This window comes from Cebus imitator, unplaced genomic scaffold (assembly GCF_001604975.1).
Source record: "Cebus imitator isolate Cc_AM_T3 unplaced genomic scaffold, Cebus_imitator-1.0 Scaffold193, whole genome shotgun sequence".
Lineage (NCBI taxonomy): Eukaryota > Metazoa > Chordata > Mammalia > Primates > Cebidae > Cebus > Cebus imitator.
Window position 1 is genome coordinate 1,797,231 of NW_016107508.1, and position 26,634 is coordinate 1,823,864.

At 46.2% G+C, this 26,634-nt stretch overlaps 1 protein-coding gene across 3 annotated transcripts in view; it reads left to right on the forward strand.

Annotated features, from left to right (window-relative positions):
- The window catches only part of SLC24A4 (solute carrier family 24 member 4), a 170,290-nt gene that overhangs the window by 126,887 nt on the left and 16,769 nt on the right, over positions 1-26,634 (forward strand). For all 3 annotated transcript variants that reach the window (XM_017546968.2, XM_017546969.2, XM_037745165.1), the window contains one exon: positions 2,531-2,735. In XM_017546968.2, coding sequence (XP_017402457.1) covers positions 2,531-2,735 — 205 coding nt within the window. The remainder of the gene's footprint in view (positions 1-2,530; positions 2,736-26,634) is intronic.

Genomic DNA, 26,634 nt, shown 5'->3' on the forward strand with positions numbered 1-26,634 from the left:
TTGAGTCTCATCCTATTTCCAGGCTGGAGTGCAGTGGCACGATCCCGGCTCACTGTAACTTCTGCCTCTTGGGTTCAAGTGATTCTCCTGCCTCAGCCTCCCAAGTACATGGGACTACAGACAGGCATGCACCACCACTCCCAGCTAATTTTTTTTTTTTGTATTTTTAGTTGAGGTTTCACCATGTTAGCCAGGATGGTCTCGATCTCCTGATCTCATGATCCACTTCCCAAAGTGCTAAGATTACAGGTGTGAGCCACCACACCCAGCCCTGGGGCTTCCTTTATACTCTTGCTATGTTTAAATGAGGTCCTTTTATTTCTCATTTGCAGAGAGAATAATTTTAATGTTATTTAATGTATAAACAGTATAGAAAAGATAGGGTCATTGCTCACCAACTTTTCCAGTCTTTGTTACATGTCGGCTTATTTTGGAATTTTAAGCACTTACTCTGAGAAGCAGATGGGTTGTAGACTTCAAACTGTGATCGCTGATAATTAGGAGTTAACACATAGGTTCTATGCAAGAACAGTATTTCACAGTGCCTACACGTTCAATATTGTAAACATTTCTACTTTGACTTCGTGTGTACTGTGCCCTTTCTGTAGAGAATATATTAAGAAAAGGAAACACTTTTCCAAAGCTTTGAATCATTGCAAATCATTTTGGTCCAATTCAGTGAAATTTGGATCAATGAAATTTTACACAATCCAGCCCACCTTTCCGGTGTGGGTTAATTGTACCCACTGGGTGCTGAGGGTGGGGAGGTTGCACAACTTTTAAAGAGGTAGAGATTGGGGTTTATAGTATATTTTTCATGGCATATATAGCCAGGGAAGGAATAGGTTTTGATAAGTTGCTAAGATACTGGTTATTACGCCCGAAATGCTCTCAGCTCTGGGAAGACTTTATCTTGCGCACGTTGTGACTGGGCTGCCTGGAAGGCAGAGTGCGGGGCTGGAGAAGCCGGTCCAGAAGGCAGGAATTCTGAGGTTCAGTCTCACATCAGCCACTAGCTCACTTAATCTAAGGGTATTGGACAGGATGCTTTCAGCTCTAAAAATTTCAGTGACACATACTGAAAGGCTGTGAGTATGTCCACAAAAGACGTGTACACAGATGTTCATCGCTGCATTCTTTATAACCAAAAAGGGAAAACTACCTGCATGCTCATTAATAGGCAAAGCCGTATCATGGGTTGTTCATATAATAGAATACTACACAGCCATGAAAAACAAACTGCTGACTCATGCGACAAGCTGAGGGAATCTCATGGCTACTGAGAGCACAAAAGGAGCAAGACATAAAATATACATTAGTACTTGAGTCCATTTATATGAAGTTGAAGTTCAGGGAAAACTAATCAATGTTGATACAAGTTAGCATAGTCTTTGCCTTGGTTCCCTCTGGAGTAGGGACATGTAGACTAGGAAAGTGTCTGAGGGGAGTCTTTGAAGGGCCTGGAAATGTTGTACGTCTTCATGTAAAACATCATTAAGCTGTGTACTTAGTGTAAGTGTACTTTGTTTTTTTTGGAAACGCGGTCTTGTTCTGTCACCCAGGCTGGAGTGCAGTGGCGTGATCTCAGCTCACTGCAACCTCTGCCTCCCAGGTTCAAGCAATACTCCTGCCTCAGTCTCCTAAATAGCTGGGATTACAGGCGCATGCTGCCACGCCCAGCTAATCTTTTTGTATTTTCAGTAGAGATGGGGTTTCACTGTGTTGCCCAGGCTGGTTTCGAACTCCTGAGTCAGGCAATCCACCTGCCTCAGCCTCCCAAGGTGCTAGGATTAACAGGTGTGAGGCACCATGCCCAGCCTTTTTGTTTTGTTTTGTTTTTCTTATTTGGGATGGAGTTTGCTGTGTTGCCCAGGCTGGAGTGCAGTGACACGATCTCAGCTCATTGCCACCTCTGCCTCCCGGGTTCAAGTGATTCTCCTGCTTCAGCCTCCTGGGTAGCTGGGATTACAGTGGCCCGCCACCACGCCCAGCTAGTTTTTGTATTTTTAGTAGAGATGAGGTGTCACCATGTTGGCCAGGTTGGTCTCGAACTCCTAACCTCAAGTGATCCACCCACCTCGACCTCCCAAAGTGCTGGGATTACAGGCCTGAGCCACTGCGGCCGGCAGTAAGTGTGCATTTTGTATAATATACCTAAAAAATTAAAAATTACAAAATGCATGCAGGGCCTTCCCTATGGCCACCTTCAGACAGCTATGAACATCGCCAGGGAGAGCCCCGAATGATGGCTGTCATCAGTAACATGGGCTGGGTTGTTGAGCTGGCACTAGGAAGGGGTGGCCCAGGCCCTCTGATAAATCTTCAAAGGCTTCCTGGCAACCATGCAAATGGAAATAACCAAACTTAGAAGGATTCCAAGATCCTGGGGTGATTCTCCGGCAAACCTGTCCCCAGGGATGTTGGTCTAAGAACCTGTAAGAGCAGGGTATGTGTAAGGAACCCAGCATATAGCAATAGCTTGTTGCTTTATCACACGCCTTGGTGTCCGTCTTGCCTCCTGTCCACACAGCGGCAGAGACTGATCAACTCGGCAAACGGTGTGGGCAGCAAGCAACTTCAAAACGGAAGACATGAGAACATTGAGAACGGGAATGTTCCTGTGGAAAACCCCGAAGACCCTCAGCAGAATCAGGAGCAGCAGCCGCTACCACAGCCACCTCCCCCAGAACCAGAGCCAGTGGAGGCTGGCTTCCTGTCCCCGTTCTCCATGCCCGGTGAGTTCTGGAGGTGCTGGACTCTCGGGCTGCATTTTTGGGGGCTCCATCAGGACCAAGCCCAGGTCTTCAGGATGGGCATGGACTTGTAAGGGTGGTGGAGGGCTAATGTGAAGGGTTGCTATTAGGTCATTGGAATACTTAGGATGTAAATCTGTCCTCAGTACTGAACTGTGGCTTACAGCTGCAGTGGGGCACGGGCATTGCCAAGTGCAGCAAGAGCCTTGGGCCAGAGAGCAGGGCGGCCGCTGGCCTGGGGAGCACCAGCGACCCCTAGTGACCACACTTAAATGCTTAGGGCAATAGATGTTTTGTCTAAGAAAAGGCAGTCCGCAATGTTATTTTTAGGGACATTCTCGCACTGTCTTAGCCCTTGCAGGACGGGCAGGACGTTTTGCCTGTACATCTTCTTCTTTGCCAGACAGTAGATTCTAAGGCCACAGGTGATCCTTAGACAGTCATACCTTGTGTAAAAATTAGCTGAGCATGGTGGCACGTGCCTGTAATCCCAACTACTCAGGAAGCTGAGGCAGGAGAATTGTTCGAACCCGGGAGGCAGAGAGCGTAGTGAGCTGAGATCGCACCACTGCACTCCAGCCTGGGCAACAGAGCGAGACTCTGTCTCAAAAAAAAAAAAAAAAAAAAGGGCAGATACACCTCGTGTATTTGAAAATATCTCCTACCCATAAACAAGTCAAATCAGACTGAGGCTCTACAGCAAGCCCTCCAGGGTCCTCCCGTCTCACTTGGAGTCTGACCTGCCAGCCTCCATGTCATCTGACTGCTGACTCCTGCTGACCTCAGCTCCTGTTCCTGTCCCTCTCCTGGTCCCTGCTCCAGCCATACCAGCCTCCTCACTGTCATTCCTAGAACATATCAGCCGTGTGCCTGCCCCAGGACCTTTGCACCTGCCCTTTGTTGGAATGCACTTTCCCCAGGGGTCCACATGCTCACTTCTCACCTTCTTCATGTCTCTGCTTAAATGTCACCTCTTCCTTCTACCTCATTTAAAATATTTCATCGTTTTCTTGTGTCTCTTGCCCCCACTAAAATATCAGCTCAACAAAGTAGTCACCTTTGTCTACTGCATTTATCTGCATTCCCAATGTTCAGGACTGGCCACATAGTCGGGGCTTAGTAGGTACCTGTTAAATTAATGAATTCAGGTATTCGTGTGTGAGGGGATCCCAGGACCCACCCAGCCTGGCTTCATCTTTAACTAAACCTTCCGTGAGGTCCTCTGCAGTCCTCTGTGGGAAACAAAGGCCCAAGCTGAGATGTTTGGCCCCGTTCTTGGAGGCATTTTTCTTGGTGTCCACCATCCTGGAAAGAGGCAAGATTCCAGAACTTTCAAGTCCAGAACTTGATGTTTTCTGAAAAAAATTCTGTGTTTAACATCAGGTACACTGAGCCCTTGATTTGGGAGGTTACTCTGCAGGGACAGAGGCTGTCCTGCCTCTTGTCCCATCTTTATGGGAACACCCATAATGCCGTAGGTGGCGTGGGCCTGGCAGCCTGGGGTGCTCTGCTGCTTGCTTCGGCATGGAGAGGCAGGCTTCGTTTTTGATCACAGAGCTTCCCTGGTGCTCCTGGGTGCGAGATTCTGGGGCATGCTCATCGCAGCCACCCAGGGTCTCGTCCCAGAATGCCCGGCCTGGTTCTGATCCTGGACATTCCAGAGTCTGGAGCGGGGCCTGGGAATCTGCATTTTCAAAACTTCTCCTGTTGCTTCCTGGGACCTGGCTGGTTCAGAATTGCTGTTACTGCCCATCACGTCCCAGGCTTTCTTCACATTAAGGGCAGACTCAGAAAATGAAATGTGTTCTCTGACTGAGGTCACAGAGGAGCCTAGCCCAGGGGTCCAGGCCTCCTAGGCCTCCTCTCTGAGGGGATTGGTGTCTGGGCCTGTCTCAAACACTTCCCTGGCACATCTGCACACCTGCCCACGTGCTCTGGGGGGAACAGGGGCCCTGCTCAGCCAGTCTGGCTGGTGGGGATAGAGGTTGTACCATGCTTGGGTCAACTCAGCCACCAAGGCCATATGTGGGACGTGCAGAGCAGGAGGGGTGGTCTCCAGATCCTAGGTCCCCTTTCCAGCTTACCTGTTGGGATACAGCACAGGGGGGATTTCTGCGCTGGGAGGGCAGTGTGTCCACCCAGAGAACCAGCTCACGGCGATGAACCAAGACAGGCCCTGTGTTCACAACAGGTACAGGCAAAGGCCATGATTCGTGTCTGGGTCCCCCTCACAGCCCCAAATTATCAAATCCCTAGCCCAGTTTCCCTCCTGTGTCCACGTAGGGCTGGGGAAAGGTCAGAGCTGCAGTCACCAAAGGAATTTCCGTTCCTTGGGGCCTGGAGACCAGATGCCAGGGAGGGCCGGAGGGCCAGAGCAGGCTGCTTTAAGGGAGATGCAACCGCAGGCCAGGAAACAGCCGAGCTTATGAGGAGTGGGGCAGGGGGAGCCACTTGCCATCTGGAGAGTCCTCTGTGCCCGTTCTCCACCCCATGGGGTGGGTGGCGGAACCCACATTTTGCAGATGTGGGACCTGATGGGGCCACAGCTACCACTTCCCCACAGTGGCCACTTCATCTGAATCTTGGTATCGAGGCTGTCCACTGTCCAGGTGCTGCAGGAAAACCAGTGAAAGGGACGTGCCCTTCTTGGTCATCCTTACCTAAGCAAGCCAGCCGTAGGTAAGGATGCCTCATCTTCCCATTGCATAAGCCCAGAGTTTGACAGGATTGTGCAGGGAGGACCCTGGACCAGCCACGCTTTCACTCTGTCCTTGTACTGGGAGCTGCCGTTTCACAGAGAAGTGGCTGTGCGGCCTCTGGACAGGTCACCTCCCAGGTCAGGGGCTTAGAATGCAGCTGTCTTGCAAGGGCTAGGACCAGATGGCTCCTGGGTCCTCCCAGCTTCCAGGTTCTCTGCACCCCTGAGTCCTCCTCTGAGGGGCTCTGCTCTTGCTTGGGGCAGGACTTCCTGCCGTATAGTGACCCACCTTCTTCCTCAAGCCAGAGGCTCCGGGCTGTTCTCCTGGGCTCAGTGCATCCCTGAGCCAAGTTCAGCACACTTCCTCTGCGCACGTGTCCTCCCCGTCCTCAGGAACAGGCCTCAGCATCCTGCCTCCCAGGGGAAGCCTCTTTTGTGCGCCTGCGGATGTGTTTCCAGGTGTTGTCCCTGGAAACCACAAGCGGCTTCCTTTTCTCCTTCCTCCCTCTCCCCTGTGAGGAGCAGGGGCTGGGAACGGAGTTGTACGGCTCCTCGTTTAGGTGTGTACAGCTGCCAGGAAAATTGAGGCCCCAGGTGGGCAGAGGTTAGCAGGAAATTGGAAAGCGTCAGTGAGACTGCACCGCGACAGAAACACCCTGTATCCTGCCCCCGGCCCTGCCACCACCTACCTCACCCCACCCACCCCTTGTTCAGGTGTCACGGTGGCCTGGGGCTGCAGGATGGCTTTGAGGGTGTTTCTTAGGGGTGGATGCAGCTCATATTTTCCAAAGCTGGGGCACTGGAAGGAATCACAGAGTCAGGGGAGGAGTCACAGGGCCAGGGGCCACGGGAAGAGGGAGAAGCCACTCTGCCGGTGAGCTCGGAACCAGCATAGCTTTGGGTGTCTAGGAATAAGTCTAGCCCCGTACCGATGTGCAGTTTGTGTGTGCTGTCAAGGACAAGCTGGGAGGCCAGCTCTGGAGTCCAGAAGTCCTGGGTTCAAATCTCAGCCCTGCCACTCACCAGCAGGGTGACTCTGGGCAAACTGCTTCACCTCCCTCAACCTCCATTCCTCATCCACAAAGTCGGGGGTGATGGCACCTACCTCCCAGGGTTGACCTGAGTCACAAATCGGATACTTTAGTCAAGGTCTATGCACCGTGTTTGGCACACAGTACAAATGTTAGTGTGAATCCTAGTGTGCTTTAACCATGCAGCTTCTGTTACCCTCCCATTTTGGGACTACAGTGTTCTAGAAAGATCATAGGTTCCAGAATCCCTGGGGGCCTGGGATGATCGGTCATTCCAGGGCTCAAGAAGAGGAAATTAGCCTGTACCAAGCACCTGTTATGTGCTGGGTCTGGGCTTTAGGCACTTTGTAGACAAGATGATCCTCTCAGTCAGTAAATGGTTAGGGCCCGGCTCTGTCCTAGGCTTTGGGGATCAGAAAGAAACAGGACAGCCACAGTCCCTGCCCTCTGGGAGCTTCTGGGCTTGCAGAGTAAATCTGAGCAGATAACGGCACAATGTGCTTTATGCATCATCTCCGCCCCTAGCACACAGCTGATAGGTGGGCAGGTGGGAAGCTGTAGCCTGCTCCCTCCTCACTGACCCAGAGAGGAATCGCTGGGATTGCCAGGGTAGAGCCCAGCAGCATCAGCAAGACCCAGCTTTGGTGCCCACCTGGCCTGATGGTGGATTCACATGTGGACGCCCAATACAGGCATGCTGTTCCCACTGTAGACAGCAGAGGCTGGTAATCGGGCCTCCCAGGGCTGGGTGTGGGCGGGGGAAAGAAGAGGAAGAGGAGCTTTCTTCCATGGAAACCATGGTCTGCAGTGCTGGCACCGCCCTGAAACCACTGGCAATGACCCTGAGCTGCAGCCCAGCTGGGAAAACTCCTGGTGCGGGTTGTTTGCTTATTTTGGCCCATAGTCCCGGAGATCTTGTGAGTCCACTGAGGCTGCACCCGGGCCCATCAACAGAACTTTCTCCTGCCCCCATAAGGGTAAGGAAATCACGTGGTTCTCCCCAGGACGGGCCTTCGGGCCACTTTTATTATAGCAGCCGACAGACAGCTACTGGGGCCTGGACATAGGTTAGGCACTACACAAGAAATGGGAAATTCTTCCTTTGCTCTAATTCTTACAGTAGTCAGCATGGGCTGTCGTCATAGAATGCCACCAACTAAGCAGCTTAAACAACGGAGATGTACTTGCTCACATTTCTTGAGGCTGCAACTCTGAGATCAGGGCGCCCTTATGGTTGGGTTCTGTGTCCCTCTTCCCGACCTGTAGCCAGCTGCCTTTTTGTTCACGTGACCTTTGCTGGTTTGGTGCATGCATGCGGAGAGAGATCCCTCTCTTCCTCTTCTTCTAAGGCCGCTATTGAATTGGGACCCCACTCTTAGGACCTTAATTACCTCCCAAAAGCTCTATCTCCAAATACAGTCACATTGGGGGTTAGGACAGCAGCATATGAATTTGGAGGCAGGAGGAGGAGGAATGATTCAGTCAATGGCAGGATCTCATGGGGGCGTCTGTGTGCCACGCCCTGTTCTAAGAGCTTTATATGTATCCCCTTGTTCATGCCTTGCCACAGAATGAGGCAGGGATGATTATTATCTCCACTTTACAGAGAAGGAAGGGTAAGTGATGGCCCATGGTCACCCAGCGGCTCTGCGGGTGCAGTGAGCAGGTTTCCACCCTGAGCACCCTATGCTATCCACTGAGCACTGCTCTTCATTCCATGCACTCCCATTTCATCTTCACAGCTGCCTTGTGAGGGAGGAATGTCATTATCCTCATCTACAGAGGTGGAAACTGAGGCCCAGAGAGGCTGTGGGACTTCCCAAGTCACACGGTCATTGTGTGGGGAGCTACTTTTCGACTCTGTGCTTCCCAAGCTGTGAATACCCTCAAGATCTGGTCCAGCTGGGAGCAGAGTCCCAAGCTACCAGCCCAGAACTGTCATGAAGCCAGCGCATAGCCTTAGCTATGTACCCTCGGCCTAAGATGCAATTCAGCTCCTCTCAGTGAAGAAACCATGGGATAAGTACGTGTACCACAAAAGTCCAGGCCCTTGGAAGTTCTTAGAAGAGGAACAGGAGGTAAAGCGCACTAAGTACTTACTCTGGGCCAGACAGGGTGATTTATTTTATTTTATCTATTTATTTATTTTATTTTTATTTTTTCAAGATGGAGTTTCCTTCTTGTTGCCCAGGCTGGAGTGTGGTGGTGCGATCTTGGCTCACTGCAACTTCCACCCGCCGAGTTCAAGCGATTCTCCTGCCTCTGCCTCCCAAGGAACTGGGATTCCAGACCCATACCGCCATGCCCAACTAATTTTTGTATTTTTGGTAGAGACGGGGTTTCACCATGTTGGCCAGGCTGTTCTCGAATGCCTGACCTCAAGTGATCCACCCGCCTCAGCCTCCCAAAGTGCTGGGATTACAGGAGTGAGCTACTGCGCCTGGCCCAGATAGGGTGCTTTATACATATTAAGTCATTAAACCCATTAAAACCCTAGGGAGGTGGATAATGTTATTGTTCCCATTTCACAGGTGGAGAAACTGAGGCACAGAGAGACTGAGTTGCCCAGGGTCATACAGGAAGAAGGGGCAGAGCTGGGCTTTACACAGTGGCCTTCTGACCCGAGGCCCCAGATGTGCTTAAGGGACAGCACCATCACCCCACCAAGGGACTCTTTTGCTCTTCTTTCCTTGGGAGCTCATAAGGGAATTGGTTGCCTCTGTCTGGGATGCTCGTGTCTTCTAGTGTGTGCGCAGGGTGCCAAGTAATGTGTGTGTGTGTGTCAAGTAAACCATGTTGAATTGGGTTGGAATAAAGGCCTTTGGAATCTCACATGCTCTCTTTGGGGCTCAGATGGCACCACTCAGCCTTCTTTTCCATTGTGACAGCAAAACCCAGAACAGGCAACAGGAAGATTTGGGGAAGATTTTAGAGCTTTTCTCCCCATCCACCCCCATCTTCTTCAGTTCTAAATAGTTCTTGAGAGGGCTCTACTGGTTGGGAGGAGGGAGGCCTTTGTGGTCCTTTTAAGCTCAGAAGGCGGCACTGCAGAAATGGAATTCGCTAACCCTCTGCCTTCCTGTCCTTGCCTCTTAGCGTCTGGGCACACTGGGGAAATGCTGTGGGCTCGTTTACACATGCAGTTCCGCGCACAGTCCTGGTCTGTTTCAGGCCCCCAGAGACACACAGCACTTTATAATGAAAATGATTTTGTTCTTACCCTGGTCTCAGAAGCCACCAGAGAAATTGCACATTCGGTTGACTGTCTCCTAAGTCAAGGTCAGAATTTTAAAGGAGCTTCCTTTTCAGTCACTCTGTGCAGCGTGGAGTATCAGTTCACAGACCCATTAAAACACACTCTGGCTGGGCATCCTTATTTTTTCATATAACAGGTTTCTTTTTCACCTACCACAATATTCATACCTTTAAAGTGTACCATGCAGTGGCTTTTAGTATATTCACAAAATAGTGCCATCATCACCAACATCAGTTTTAGAACATTTCCATCACCCCAAAAGGTACCCTTTCCCCATGACTGCCCTTCCCACCTCCCCGGCTCCCCCAGCAACCGCTTACTGACTTCTTATGTCTTTGGATTTATCGATTCTGAATATTTCATGGAAAGAGGATCATGCAGTATGTGGCCTTTTGTGACCGGCTTCCTTCACCTACCATGTTTCAAGGTTCATCCGAGTTGTAATATATGTCAGTACTTTATTCGTTTTTATGGCTGAATACTCCATTGTATGGAAAGTGAATGCCACATTTTATCCATTCATCAGTTGATGGGCATTTGAGTGCTTTCTACTTTTGGCTACAAGTGGTTCTTTAAAAGACCAAATAGAGCATCATAAAAAAGAAAGCTCAGTATTTTTTGTCAAAATTAAAGCAATATTCTTTTAAGTTCTCTGTGGTTAGCAGCTCACAGTCTCTGAATACTAGAGGGATCTTGAGAATTTTTAGACTGGCTTTCTTATATTCCAAAATGAGAAAGTGAGAACCAGAGAGGAGCAGCAGCTTGCCCATGGGACAGTCTTGACCAGACAGCACCAGGCATCCAGGCCACCTGCCCTGGAAATCAACTCCATGCCACCCCTCCAGCCAGGCCAATATAGTGCATGCTGGGAGTGGGGAGATAAAGGCCTGCCCAGGACCACATGTCGGGGTCCTGAACAAAAATGCCAGCGACCAAAGCCCACCCAACAGATCTTCAGATGCCAGCAACAAGAAGCCCACCCAACAGATCCGCACATGCTAGCAGCAGAAGCCCACACAAGCCTCCTTATGCTAAAAGGGGAACTTTGAAAAGTTTACGGGGTGTGCTGATGCCGTAGCAAAACCCAGCATCCCCCAACCCTGCTGGACAGTGGCAGGAAGGTGGTTGGTCCAGCCTCACCGCAATTCTGCTTTTCAAATCAGAGACCTAATATGAATCCAGAACTTTAGCTTCTGGGAAATGCCATGTTTAGCTTTCCAGCCTCTGCAGATACACTAGAAAGAGGCTGGAATATGGGGGCTGCCAAGGATGTCATGATCCTTACATCCCCTTCCACGGGCATTGTGGTGAAGCTGAAGAAAAGCAAGGAAGCCATCTTAACAATGCCTCCACTCGGACCAGACCCAAGAGCCAGCAAGGAAGCTATGCAGCTTTCAGAACCTCCTAGGGGAGATGGAGGAGGGCAGGGCCCCAGCCAGCAGCTACACAGCAGAGCACCCTCTAGCAAGAAGCTGCTCTGGCCCCAGCACTGTGCCTGGCATCTTCTATTCAGTACTAGAGTGTCCATGGAAGCCCTGACGGGTAGCTGGTGGGGTCCCCATTTCCCAGATGAGAAAACCGGGGCTCAGGAAGTCTCCCAAGGGTGAATAGGTGCCACAATCAGATGTGGGGCTGGCACCCCACATCTGCCGGACCCCAAGGAGCTGTCCTCTGACTGCTTCCTCTGTTGACTTTGGCCGGGAGGGCCCAGCCCTGAGCCGAAAGTCTGAGCTGGAATGCACCGGGCAGCCGGAAGGAAAGGGAGGGAGGAGGCCGGCTGCTGGGACTGTGTGCTGTGCAAATGTGCAAACACAGGGAACCCGGCCAGCCTCACCTTGCCATTGGTGGTGTTGCTGAAGGCTTAGCAGAGAGGGCCTGCCAGCAGGGTGGAGCACCAACAACGTGTTCCCTGACTCTGTTGGTGTCTCTCTGATGTAGCCTCGATTTAGTGTTCTCTAGGGCCTTCAAATTCAAGGTGAGGCCTTAAGAGGCAGGGCAGTGTGCTTGGTGCTTTTTGTGTTTCTTTCATCTGCCCAGGGATCCTTGAAGTGGGTGGGCAGGGACAGTTACCACTGTCTCACAGGTGAGGACATGGAGGCCCAGAGAGATTAAGGGTCCTTCTAGTGCCACACCATTAAGAGTGATGGGGAAGGACAACTTTGCCAGAAGGCTGGAGATCCCTGCAGTGAGATGCAAAGCAGGCTGTAACTTCAGGTCATCTTTAGAATGAGGGAGCTGGTGTAGCAACCCTGACATCCTTCCAGCTCTGGGACCCATTTACATCCAGTTCCAAAGCAGGCATAGAGCCTCAGGGTAGGGGCTATGGGAGTGTCTGCAGTGCTGGGCCCAGGGTCCCTGGGATAGGGTCTGTCTGATTGACACCAGCCAAGGGAACTCTAGGCCCAGCTTCTCCCTTGACTGACACAGCTTAGTCTGCAGCTTTAGTCTGTCCCTCCCCATGAGGGCAGCTGCTTTGGTGAGGAAGCATGGACAGGGTCCCAGTGTCACTTGACCATGCCTCTGTAAGAGGGAAACCAAGCCAAGGCTTCCTTTCCTAGGAAGGTCCCCCACAGCCGCTGAGAGCTAGCTAGGTCTTTATATGGTGCTGCCAGTGAGGCGTCTCTCCCTGGGCCTGTGGTATCTGTGCCCCACTCCAGCCCAGACAACCTCCACCTGTATGTGGCGCCCAGCCGGGCCTGCCTCTGACCCTGCTAATACCTGATGTTCTTTCTCACATCACTTCTTTCACTCCTCCCCTCCCTGCCAAACCTCAGTGTGTTCAACAGCAGGTCTTGACCTCTTCTGCTTTCTACTGGGCTTCTCTACTGGCCCCTCTAATGCCCCGAGGGTCATCAAATCCACCCTGCAGGAGATAGGACACTGTTGCTAAGAAGCCTTAGCGTTGGTCACCCATGGAATTGAGTCCTGAGCCTGCCACTTCTAGCTGTGTAACCTTGGACAAGGCACCTGACCTCTCTGAGCTTATTCCAGTCTCTGTAAAACAACCCAGCCCAGTGCTGACAATAGTAGGCGCTCAGCAAGTGGAAGGTAGCGGGGTTAATATCAGCGGTAGCTAGAATCAGAGTGTTGACTCTGCGCTGGGCACCGTTCTAAATATGTCATGTTTGTTGGCTCATTGTTAGTCTCACAGTAGCACAGTGGGGTGGAGATTCTTGTTATCTCCATTTTATAGATGAGAAAACAAATACAGAGAGGTTAAATGCTTTTCTAGGCATCCTAATGCCGGCATATGTCAGAGCTGGGATTTGAACCTGGGCAGTTAGCTCACTGTTTACCACAAAGCTGCAGTACTCTTTAGAAGGCAATCGATTTAATGATAAGTCTAAATAATGGTACAAAAAATACTAAAAATACCAAAAATTACTGATTCTAAAGCTTATTCACCCCAAGGAAGAAGAGACTGGAAAAACTTTAATGGTTTCCATAAATATAAGAGGATTTTTCTATTTAGATCAAATCTATGAGCTAAAAGTATGGGGCTGTAATCTGACATTTAACACCTGCTCACTGGTAAGTAGCAGGGGGATTTCCATGGGCCCTGAAAACATGGGATTCAGAGGGAAGGCAAGCAACACAGTACAGAGGACCTAGAATTTAGACTCTTAAGACCTGCATTTGAGACCTGGTACTACCTCCTGTTGTCTGTGATATTTCAGTCAGTCACTGAATTTCATCAAAGTTTAGTTTATTTACCTGTGAAACAGGAAAAAGAACCCCCAATGCTCATATGAGGAACAAAGGCAGTATTTATGAAAACAACCTCTAAGTGTGAGACACAACACAAATGTTGGTTAATGGTGAGGTGGTCATTCATAATCCAGCCTTGATGATACTCCTACATCTACCTGCATCTCTCTCCCTCCCTGCAGAGGCCAGCACAGAGGCCACTGACTGAGGAAGCAGGGTCTGTTTGTGGCTCTGCCACTAATTTTATGTGAGATTTTGGGTACTTCATTAACCTTCATGGGACTTGGTTTTGGTTTTCCTCTTTATAAAATGGAGTTCACCAAGTGGGATTTATTCCAGGAATGCAAGGTTGGTTCAACATACAAAGACCAACCTATGTGATATATACCACATTATTAAAGGATAAAACCACATAATCATTTCAATAGGCACAGAAAAGGCACTTGACAAAATCCAACACATTTTCTTGATGAAAAAACACAAATTTAGGAATAGAAGGGAACTTCTTCAACCTGACTAATGGCATCAACAGAAACCCCAAAGGTAACATCATACTTAATGGTGAAAGACTAAAAGCTTTCCCCTAAGATCAGGAGCAAAACAAGAGTTAAAAGTGGGTCTTGGGAATTTTTACACTAGTTTTCTTATACTCCAAGGCATACATCATACTTAATGGTGAAAGACTAAAAGCTTTCCCTAAGATCAGGAGCAAAACAAGAGTTAAAAGTGGGCCTTGGGAATATTTAAACTAGTTTTCTTATATTCCAAGGCAGGAAGCTGAGGGACAGAGAGGGGCAGTGGCTTGCCCAAGGGACAGTGTTGACCAAACAGAACCATCCTGGCCACTTGCCCTAGAAATCCACCCCATGCCACCCCTCCAGCCAAGCCAGTGCACCGTGTGCTGGGAGGAGGAGTAGGAGATAAAGGCCTGCCTAGGACCATGTGTCAGGGTCTTGAACAGAATACCAGTGACAGAAGCCCACCCAGCAGATCTTCACGTGCCAGCACAGAAGCCCACCCAAAAGATGTTCACATGCCAGCAACAGAAGCTCACCCAACAGATCTTCATATGCCAACACAGAAGCCCACCCAGTGGAACTTCACATGCCAGCACAGAAGCCCACACAAGCTTCCTTATGCTAGAAGGGGGACTTTTAAAACTAAGTTTACAGGGGTGTGCTGATGCTGCAGCAAAACCCAGCATCCCCTAGCCCTGCTGGACGTTGTGCCTCACCACTTCTATTCAACATTATGCTGAGGGCTCTAGCCAGGGCAAACAGTCAGGAAAAGAAATAGGCACCCAGATGAGAAAGGAAGCAGTAAAACTTTCTGTATTCATGGATGACATAATCTTGTTTATAGAAAATCCTAAGGGACCCACACAAAAATAACACTTTAGAATTAATAAACATGCAGGATACAAGATCAATATATACAATTCAGTTGTATTTCAATACCTTGGTTGTTAACAATCTGAAAATGATATTAAACAATCCTGTTTGCAATAGCATTTAAGAGAAGAAAATAGGAGAAAATTTAACAAAAGCAGTACAAGACTTGTATATTGAACTACAAAACATTGTAGAAAGAAATTAAAGACAAATAAATGGAAAGATATCCTGTGTTCATGGGTTGGAAGACTTAACATTTTAAAAATGATAATAGTCCTTAGATTGATCAGATTGAATGCAATCCTTATCAAAACCCTAGCTGACTTTTTTGCAGAAACCAACAAGCTGATCCTAAAATTCATATGGAAATGCAAGAGACCCAGAATAGCCAAAACAGTCCTTAAAAAGAACAAAGTTGGAGAACTCACACTTCCTGCCTTCAAAACTTACTACAAAGATAGAGTAACCAGGATTGTCTGGCACTGGCATAAGGATAGACATATAGACTAATGAAATACAAATGGAAGTCCTGAAGTGCACCTATACATTTCAGGCCAATTAGCTTTTGACAAAGGTAATGACAATTCAATGAGGGAAATAATAGTCTTTTCAACAAATGGAGCTAGGACAACTGAATAACCACATTAAAGGAAGTCTGACCCCTACTGCTCACCATATGCAAAAGTTAATGTGAAACAAAAACCTAAATGTAATAGCTAAAAATATAAAACTCTTAGAGGAAAACATAAGTCTAAGTATTTGTGACCTTGCGTTAGGCAGCAGTTTCTAACCACAGAATGGGAGAAAACATTTGCAAATCATGTATCGTGTGTGAGTTAACACTCAACAATAAAAGACAATCCAATTTGAAAATGTTCACAAGATTTGAATAGACATTTCTCCAAAGAAGATTATACAAGTGGCTACTAAGAGTATGCAGAGATGCTCACATCATTAGCATTAGAGAAATCTAAATGAGATACCATGATGAGATGCCATTTCACACCCACTAAAATGGCTGTAATCCAGAAAAGGTTGACAATAATAAGTACTGGTGAAGAGATGGGAAAATTGGAGCCCTCATACATTGCTAGTGGAAATGTAAAATAGTGCTGCTGTTTTGGAAAACAGCCTGATGTTTCCTCAAAGAGTTAAACATAGAGTCACCATATGACCCAACAATTTCCCTCTTCGTTCTGTATTTAAGAGGGGTGAAGATATATGTCCATATGCAAACTTATACACAAAAGTTTATAGCAGCATTATTCATAATTGCCAAAAAGTAGAACAATTCAAATATCCATCAAGCGATGAAAGGATAAGCAAAATGTGGTATATCCATATAGTAGAATATTATTCAGCCACAAAAAGGAATGGCATACTGATAGATGCTACAATATGGATGAGCCTAGGAACCATATGCTCAGTGAAAGGAGCCAGACACAAAAGCCTACATGTTACAATTCCATTTATGTGGAACGCCCAGAATAGTCAAATCTATAAAGACAGAAAATTAATTAGTGTTTACAAGAGGCTGGAGGAGATGAGGACTGGAAATGACCACTGATGGCTTGGAGTTTCCACTGGGGAGATGAAAATCTTCTGGAATTACATGGTGGTCATAGTCACACAACTTTCAGATATACTAAAACCCACCTACTTGCACATTCTAAATGGGTGCTTTTATGATATGTTAATTACATCTCAGTTGCTTTAACTGGAGTTATTCTAGAGTGATGCTTCTCAAAGTATGGTCCTGGGACTGTCAGCAGCAGCAGCACCTGGGAACTTGTTAGAAATACAAATTCTTAGAACACCCTCTCCTCTAGTCCTGCCAAATCACCGTGGCTGTGGTGATCTAACAGGCTTTCCGGGGATTCTGATTTACACTCAAATTTGGGAACCATTGCTTCAGAATCTACGCTGTGCAAGTCATATAAATGCTCCGAGCTCCCAGGTCCATGCAAATCTATTCTACATCATCCAGGGACACACGCATCCCTCAAACCACAGGTTAACCACTCCCTTAATTGGAATGTCGAATTCGTTCACTGTCCACATTAATTTGCTTGAGGTTTTTCATCAGCAACTGCATCTGTTATTAATTTTTTTTCTCCAGTCTGATGAGCCATCTGTTTTGTTACAGTTCATTTTAAAGACATTTTTCTTCACATAATTAGATGGTAATTTTCTACTTCAAAAGGGAAATCTGAGAGCTTAGTGAAAGAAATGATGGCAGCCCTTCTTTCTCTTGTTGATGTTTGTGTGTCAGTCAGAGTCCATGATGAACATTTCACTCCAATGTTGCACCCAACGAGATGGAAGTAGGGAGCTAGGAGGGTTCCCAATAGTGTGGGGGGGAAGTCCATCAGTATAGACATTGTTCCATCACCTCTGCAGCCCCCAAAACTCTATTATTTCACACATGAATTAGTTCAGACTCCTAATGTTAGAGAATCCCTATTCAGGCTGGTTAAAGCCAAAGAGTTCACATGGTGGCAGGTTCCCTGAGAGAGTCTGCCTTCTGGCAAGGCTGCACCCAGGGCTCAGAGGAAATGACAAGACACCATCCATCTCTCAGCACTGCTTTCCCCGGGGTTGGCTTATCCCTGTGTTGGCTTTCCTCCATCTAAGCTTATATCCCATTGGGTTAGCCCCATGAACAGATGGTGCCACTGTCTCTTAAGGATTGCATTCAGCTGCATGTAACAGAAAACTCAAGTGACAGAGCCTTAAACTGGAGGATTTTTATTTTTCTCATGTGACAAGAAGTCCTGAGAGTAGGGAATCTTGCAGCAATGTCATCAGTATCCCATTACTGTTGTCCATAATCAGCTGGTGGCTTTTGTCCTCGAGGTTGCCCACTGGCCTCTGCAACCCCACCGACCCCCTATTCCTGGTAGGGACAAGGAGGACAAATGGCAGGAGGCTTATGCTACTGAGCCTCCTCCTCCTTATCAAGAAGAGAATGACTTTCCCAGAAGCTCCACCAAATAGACTTCAGTTTGCATCTCGTGGTCCAGAACTGTCCATAGCCACCCCTACCTGCAAGGAAGCCTGGGAAATTAAGATTTTTAGCTGGGAAACTACTGTCTCAAGGGAAAGAGAGTTTCGTTAGTGAGGAGGAAGGGGCAATGGGTATTAGAGGCAGTGATTCTTGGCAGAATTCCCAAGATTGACCCTTGTTATATTACACACCCAGCCTAGAGCCTGCATCCTCATAATAGCAGGAGGTCAAGATGTCCTATGCTGGATTCCCAGTACATAGAATAGTACCTAGCATGGGCAATGAACACACTAAATATTATGGAATACATGATTAGCCAAGTGTGACTCTCATACCCACCCAGACATCAAGGAGGGGAGTCAGCCCTTTGTAAACCACATGAGTTTAATGTGGAATAGAGGGTTGGTTCCATAAAGGAAAATTAGCATGCTGTCACCATTAAAGGGGAATGGAGGCTGGCCATATGAGAACGATGAATGCCCCCTACAACCCAGAACCACTCAAAATCTTGAGAGACCAATTCAGATTCACAAAGCTCTCAATTGGCTGATGTATAGACCTGAAAGTCACTTTGTGAAGTTAACAGTATGTATTAACTCTGTGTTCTTATTTTCTGTATTCTTGATGCTCTGGCATCTGAGACCTCCCTGCCTGGGGAGAGACTGCCCTTCCAGGCCCCTTCAGTTCTTAGAGATAGCAAACAGCTGCCTGCTGGGAGCATGATTTACATGTGCAAACCAATCCAAAGCCCTACTCTGAACCGCCTCCTCCATCTGGCTCTTACACCCTAGGAGGCAACATTCCTCTCTGCCTTAGTCATCCTAGGGCAAGGTACAGACAACTAGATTCAGCCCCAGAGCTCCCTGACGTTATTCAGTTCTTTTTAAAAATTTTTTATTTCCATAAGTTTTGGGGGAACAGGTGGTATTTGGGTACATGAGAAAGTTCTTTAGTGGTATTTGTGAGATTTTGGTGCACTCATCAACCGAGCAGTATATACTGAACCCAATTTGTTATCTTTTATCCTTCACACCTTCCCACCCTTACCCTCTGAGTCCCCAAAATCCACTGTATCATTCCTGTGCATTTGCATCCTCCTAGCTCAGCTCCCACTTATGAGTGAGAACATACGATGTTTGGTTTTCCATTCCTGAGTTATTTTACTTCGTCTGATAGTCTCCAATCCCAGCCAGGTTGCTGTGAATGCCATTAATTCATTCCTCTTTATGGCTGAGTAGTATTCCATCGCGTATATATGTGCCACAGTTTCTCTATCCACTCATTGATTGATGGGCATTTGGGCTGGCTCCACATTTTTGCAGTTGCGCATTGTGCTGCCATAAACGTGAATATCTTTTTTATATAATGACTTCTCTTCCTCTGGGTAGATACCCAGTAGTGGCATTGCTGAACAAAATGGTATTTTTACTTTTAGTTCTTTAAGGAATCTCCACACTGTTTCCATAGTGGTGGTTCTGTTTGACATTCCCACCAGCAGTGTAGAAGCTATTCAGTTCTAAGGCTGTGTACTCTCCCTCCCTTGCCCCACGGAAGCCACAATAGGGCTTTTGCCCATGTTTCCTCTTGCTTCTTGTGCCTCCTCACCGAAACTGGTGCTTCCTCACGTGGCCCTGTGTGGCCCACCCTGCCTCCTGTTTCTGGTTTCTGTGAGTACAAAAGCTTTCTTCATGACGATCATTTCTATACCTCTGTGTCTTACCATACCCAATTAAAACAAATTCTGGCTACATTTGAAAACACATTAGATGTGGGTTTGGCAAATAGCATATATTTGAGCATGAACTTAGAGCTCAAGGACTTTAAAGCAGGACCTTCAGGACGTTGGCAGGACTCGGAAATCTGTATGTTAACAAGCCCCGCAGATGGTGTGGCCGTTCCACTGGTTTCGAGAACAACTGGTTTAGTCTCAGTCTCTCACTGGAGGATGAGGAGGCCAAGGCCCAGCCTGGTGGGCAAGTCTGCGTGGGAGACCAAATCTTGGGGGCAGGAGGTTGCAGGATGGGCTCAGAATCAAAACAAGGAGCGAGATGCTCCTGGCTAGCGTGGATTGAAAAGCCCCTCCCTGCTGTTTCTGTCTTCGTAACTCTGTTGCTTAGGACATTGAGGTTGTAAATAACAGAAACTAGCTAGATCTTGATTTCAGCAGGAAAGAGGACTTTATGAGAAAGATACAGAGGTGTTTCCTGGAGCCAGGGCAGAGGTGCGGATGAGTCTCAGGACAGCTGGAACCAGGAAACGTGATCGGACAGCCCCTGTTTCCCCATGCTCGTCTCTGTCCCTGATTCATGTCCTGCCCCTCAGACCTGCTGCCTCTGCCTCTCTTCTCCTGATTTCACAATTTCAGCCACATGCACCCTGAAATTGCTTCCAATTTCAACATCCTCAGGGACAGGCTCTGAGTGACTCAGTCTGATTAGAGCTACTGTTGGGCTAGTCACAGCCAGGAACACAAACGTGCCTGGGAGAAAATGTCCCCTCATCAGGGGCGCTGGGCTGGTTCTGCCCGAGGTGTCCGAGGATTCTTACTGAACCAGATCTCTTGCACCCAGGCACCTCTGTGGGCACCATCAAAGCCTGGGACAGCTTTCGGGGCTATCCAGGCCTCTTTACCTTGATCAAGTGCAACTGGGTTCTCTAACTTTGTCATTTCAGCAATGTTTCCTGGTGATCTGGTCTCTTGGCATAAGTTTAGGAAATATCTAATTTCATCAGCATAATAGGTAGGGCTTCTTTGCTGCTAATGAGCTTTTGAATGGCGATTATCACATTCATTATGTGGGATTTTTTAAAAACGTGTGTTTCAGATTATCTTTTCCTGATTCTGAGGGGGCCCTTGTAGTGTCCCATGCATTTAATATGTGTTGAGTTCTGCCATGGGTCAGGGGTTGGGCGGGGGGCTCTGCTCTCTTCCACAGCCCTGCAAGAATTCAGCAGGCCCCTGCCTGCAAGGGGCTTCCAGTCTACCTTCAGAACTCATGCAAGTGACTTCTTCTAAGCCAGACGTTGAGAGCTATGGGCTGCCAGCTCCAAACCGTATTTGTTTTGTTGCTGCTGTTGTTGTTTTCTTCTGAGATGGAGTCTCGCTCTTGTTGCCTAGTCTGGAGCGCAATGATGTGATCTTGGCTCACTCCAACCTCCGCCTCCCAGGTTCAAGCGATTCTCCTGCCTCAGACTCCCAAGCAGCTAGGATTACAAGCACCCGCCACCGGGCCCAGCTAATTTTTATATATCTATATTTTTTAGTAGAGATGGGTGTTTCACCATGTTGGCCAGGCTGGTCTCGAACTCGTCACCTCAAATGATCCCCCGCCTCAGCCTCCCAAAGTGCTGGGATTACAGACATGAGCCAGTAGGTCCAGCCTATATTTGAAGCTGTGTTTGTATTGACATATGGCCCTGATGATAATGGTGAGATGTGCCATTTACGGAGACTTCTATTGACAAATAGTATCATGTTCCCAAGTCCCCGGTGTACTGTTGTCACTCCCATTTTGCGGTAAGGAGATGAGGCTCGTGGGCACTGCTTTCCCAGTGACGGACAGCTGATGAGCTCGTCCACTGAATTTGAACCAGGTCAGAAGCCAGAGCTTTACCACTGCTTGCCTTGTCTTTGGCCTTTGAGCATTGTGCTTCAAAATGCAGAGCAATTAGATAACAAGGCAGTAAACAAAACGCCCAATTATGCAGAGCAGGCTGTTAGAATAAGACCATGTACCACCTCCTGCAAACTGTATGGTCCACACTGGTGGAGAGGGCACCAGGAGCTGTTACCAGCTGTGATTGCAACCCAGCCAGGAGAGGTAGGAATGGCAGATTCAAGTACTAAGGCTGTGGGTCAGCGTGAGTAGAGCTTCAACAATTCATAAATACTTAAATACCAAAGCAGTTACAGAAGGGAGAGATCACCATGGGCTGACGGGGTTAACGGCTTTTTAGAAGAGTCAGAACATTGGGGAGGCTGAAGAGAGGCCAGATGGATGGAAGGCTGGGGGTCGAGAGGGTTGCACAGCACAAACAGTGGTACAGAGATCGTCCGCACGAGCACTGTGGAAAGTTTCCACACCATGACCGTGACCTACAGGGATATTTTATACACATACCTGGAAACATAGAAGGGAAACCAGTTTCCTGGAATGATATTTTACTCTCACTATGTATAGGAACTCTGTTTTATACTTTTTGAAAAAGAAAATGCTGGTTGCCCTTCATTAGATTGATTTCACCATCCTCTCCTGGATTGCATCCAACGGTTGAAAAGCACAGCAATGGAACTGGTCGGTGGAAGCATTGTTTCGTAGGGAACAATGGCAGGGCATGACACTGGCCACTTGGGTGGGGCCAGATGGGGGTGCATGTTGAAACCGGATGCAAAACCCATGCTAGGCAAGAAAAAGACAAACCCCTCATGCAATTTGGTATCTGGGAAAATAAAATAATCCTACTGTGGTGTTTATGTATACCTGCAAAGACGTTCCTAGGCATTTAAGTGTCCAGGATTACAATTCCCCAAAGTGAATTCTTCCTCTACATATGGAGTTTTGGGTCAATTCTAGAAATGCCCTAGGCCTTCCTCAGCAACCTAGATGAGTTGGCTTGTGGACTCACAAGAGAACAGCCTGGAATTTTGGACAATCCAATCAAGGCAGGAAAGTTTTGGCCATTTGTACAGGGACTACAAGGTACAGAAAGGTGTATATAGAGAAAGATCTGGAAAGAGATGGATGGATTTGCTGATTTCAAGGTAACCATATTCTCTTGGCTTCTTATTATAAGCAGCTGATTATTTTATTTTAGTAAAAATACTTTTATGTCTAGGCGCAGTGGCTCACATCTATAATCCCAGCACTTTGGGAGGCCAAGGCGGCCAGATCACCTGAGGTTGGGAGTCCAGCCTGACCCACGTGGAGAAGCCCCGTCTCTACTAGAAATACAAAATTAGCCAGAAGTGGTGGTGCATGCCTGTAATCCCAGCTACTCAGGACGCTGGGGCAGGAGAATTGCTTGAACCCGGGAGGTGGAGGTTGCAGTGAGCTGAGATCGTGCTATTGCACTCCAGCCTGGGCAACAAGAGCAAAACTCCATCTCAAAAAACAAAACAAAAAAAACCTTTTAATGATTTAGGAAGATTCTAGCACAAATATTACAGAGCAAACACAGCTAGTGCCAGTCTACTTTGCAATTTTTTAAATTGGGATATATGTTCTATACCATAACATCCACACTTATAAACTATAAAATTCATAGTTTTTGCTGTATTCACAGAGTTGTGCAGTCATCACCAAAATAATTCTAGAATATTTTTATTATCCCACTTTCATAGGCCCACGAGCCCATTCCTCCTCTCCCAGCCCCTGACAACCACTAATCGACTTTCTAAAGTCTCTGAATTTCCTATTCTTGCCATTTTATATACATGGAATCTATCAATATACGACCTTTTGTGTCTGACTTCTTTCGCTTTGCATAACGTTTACAAGGTTCGTCCATGTTGTACCATGTATCAGCACTTCATTCCTTTTTATGGCTGAATGACATTCCTTCATATTTATATACCACATTTTGTGTATCCATTCATCGCTTAGTTAATATTTGGATTGTTTTCATTTCTTCCTATTGTAAATAATGCTGCTGTGAACACTTGAGTAAAAGTTTTTGTGTGGACGTATGTTTTCATTCCTTTTGGGTAGAAGTAGGAGTAGAATTTCTGGGTCAAACTCTTTGAGAAACTGTCAGACTGTTTTCCAAAGCAGCTGCCATCAGGAATGTAGGAGGGCTCCTGTTTTCTCATATCCTCACCAATACTTGTTATTTATTGTGCTTATTCTAGTAATACTTGTGGCAGTGAAATTGTCTTGAGTTACATTTTCCTAATGGCCATTTTCTTTGGAGAACTGTCTATTCAAACCCTTTGCCTTTCTTAAGAAAATTGTGTTTAATTGTTGAGAAGTAAGAGTTCTTTATATATTTTGGACAATAGGCCCTTAGCTGATATATGATTTGTAAAATATTTTTTTCCATTCTGTAAGTAGTATTTTCACAATCTTTCTTTTCCTTTGTTTTTTTTTCATTGTTGTTGTTGTTCTGTTTTTCAAGAAGGATCTCCCTCTGTTGCCTAGTGCAACAGCAATCATAGCTCACTGCAGCCTCTAACTCCTAAGCTCAAGCAATCCTCCTACCTCAGCCTCCCAAGTAGCTGAGAATAAAAAGCCATCATGCACAGCTAGTTTTTGTATTTTATGTAGAGATGAGGTCTCACTATGTTGCCCAGGCTGGTCTCGAACTCCTGGCCTCAACTAGTCCTTCTGTCTTGTCCTCCCAAAGTGCTGGATTATAGGCATAAGCCACTGTGCCCAGCCTCACTGTGTCTCACTGTGCCACCCAGGCTGGAATGCAGTGGTGTTAGCTCACTGCAACCTCCGCCTCCTGGGTTCAAGTGATTCTCCTACCTCATCTTCTCAGGTAGGTGGGATTACAGGCATGCATCACCATACCCAGCTAATTTTTGTATTTTTAGTAGAGATGGGGTTTCACCATGTTGGCCAGGCTGATCTCAAACTCCCAACCTCAAGTGATTCGCCCACCTTGGCCTTCCAAAGTGCTGGGATTACAGGCATGAGCCATGGCGTCCGGCCCCAGCCTCACTTTCTTAATAGCATTCTATCAATAACAAGAATTTTAAATTTTGATAAAATATAATTTATTCTTTTGTTGTTTGTGATTTTGGTGTCATTTAAGAAATCGTTGCCTAATCCAAGATCATAAAGAGTTGTGCTCATGTTATTTTGTAGTTGTGCCTCTTACATTTAGGTCTTCATCATTTTTAAAATTTAATTTTCATGTATGATATAAGATGGAGAACCAGTTTTGTTCTTTTGCCTATGGGTATCCAGCTGTCTCTGCACCATTTGTTGAAAAGATTATTGTTTCCCTATTGAATTGTCTTGACACCCTTGTCAAATATCAAGATATTAAATGTCTGGGTTTATTTCTGGACTCAAAATTTTACTCCATTCTTATGCCAGTAAATGTTGAGTCCATAAATAAACCTTTAAATGTCTCGGTTTATTTCTGGACTCAGAATTTCATTCCATTCTTCCAGTAGCAGTCTCTCCTGATTACTGTCACTTTGTACCAAGTTTTAAAATCACAGTGTGTAAATTTCCCAGCTTTGTTCTTTTTTCTAAAATTCATTTTGTTCTTTGTTCTAAAAGTCATTTTCATATGAATTTTAGGCTCAGCTTGTCAATTTCTGCAGAAAAGCTACCTGGGATTTTGATAGAGATTGTGTTGAATGTGTACATAAGTTTGAGGAATATTACTGTCTTAACCATTCTAAGTCTTCCAATTCATAGACAGGATTTCTTCTCATTTCTTTAGGTATTCTTTAATTTCTTTCAATGATGTTTGGTAGTTTTCAGCATACACATCTTATACTTCTTTTGTTACATAAATGTTAGGTTTTTAAAATTTTTGATGGCATTGTACATGGGATTGTTAATTTTATTTTTGGATTGTTAGTGTATAAAAACAATGGATTTTTGTATGTTCATTACATACCTTACAAATTGGCTGAACTTGTTTATTAGTTCTAATAGTTTTTTATGGGTTCCATAGAGTTTTCTATATATAAGATCATATTATCTATAAATAGGGATAGTTTTACTTCTTCTTTTCCAATCTGAATTACTTTTACTTGTTTTTCTTGCCTAATTTTCTTGGATATAATCTCTAATTCAGCGTTGAAGGAGTAAGAGTAGACATCTTCATCTTGTTCCTGATTTTGCAGTGGGGTGGGTAGGGAGAGCTGTAATTGCTTTCAGTCTTTCTCATTAAGTAAAAGTGTCAGCTGTGGGTTTTCCATAAATGCCCTTTATCTGATTGAGAAGGTTCCCTCAGCTCCTAGTTTGTGGAGTGTTTTCATCATAAAAGAGTGTTGAATTTTGTCAAATGTCTTTTCTGTGGCAGTTTAGAGGATTGTGTAGTTTTTATTCTTTATTTTATTAACGTAATGTTTTACATTGATTGAACTGTATATGTTAAATCAAGCTTTCATTCCTGAGATAAATCCCTCTTGGTGGTGGTGTATAATCCTTTCTATATGTTACTGTATTCCAGCTTGCTAGAATTTTGTTAAGGATTTTTGCATCAGTATTCATAAGGGATATTGGTCTGCAGTTTTCTTTACTCTTGATGTCTCTGTCTGCTTTTGGTATCAAAGTAATACTGGCTTCATAGAATAAATTGGGAGTGTTCCCTACTCTTCTATTTTTTGAAAGAGTTTGTGAAAGAGTCATGTTAATTCTTCTTTAAACATTTGATAGAAGTCACCATGAAGCCATCTGGTCCTGGCTTTAAGCGAAAATTTTAAATTACTATTTCCTTGTCTTGTTTTAAATCTATTCAGATTTTCTCTTCCTTTCTGAGTCAGTTCAGTAGTTTGTACCTTTGTAGAACCTTCTCTGTTAGGATTGTCTAATTTGTTGGCACATAATTGTCCATGTGCCATAACAAACTATTCTTCCCTAATAGTTTGTTTTATTTCTGTAATGTACATGATATCCCTCTTTTATCCCTGAGTCTAGTAATTTGAGTCTTCTCCTTTTCTTGGTCTAGCTAAAGGTCTGTCAATTTTATTGATCTTTTCAAAGAGCCAACTTGCAATTTCTTTGATTCTCTGTACTGTTTTTTATTTTCTATTTCACTTATTTTCACTCTAACTTTGATTTTTCTCCCTTCCTTCTGCTTTCTTTGGACTTCCTTTGCTCTTCT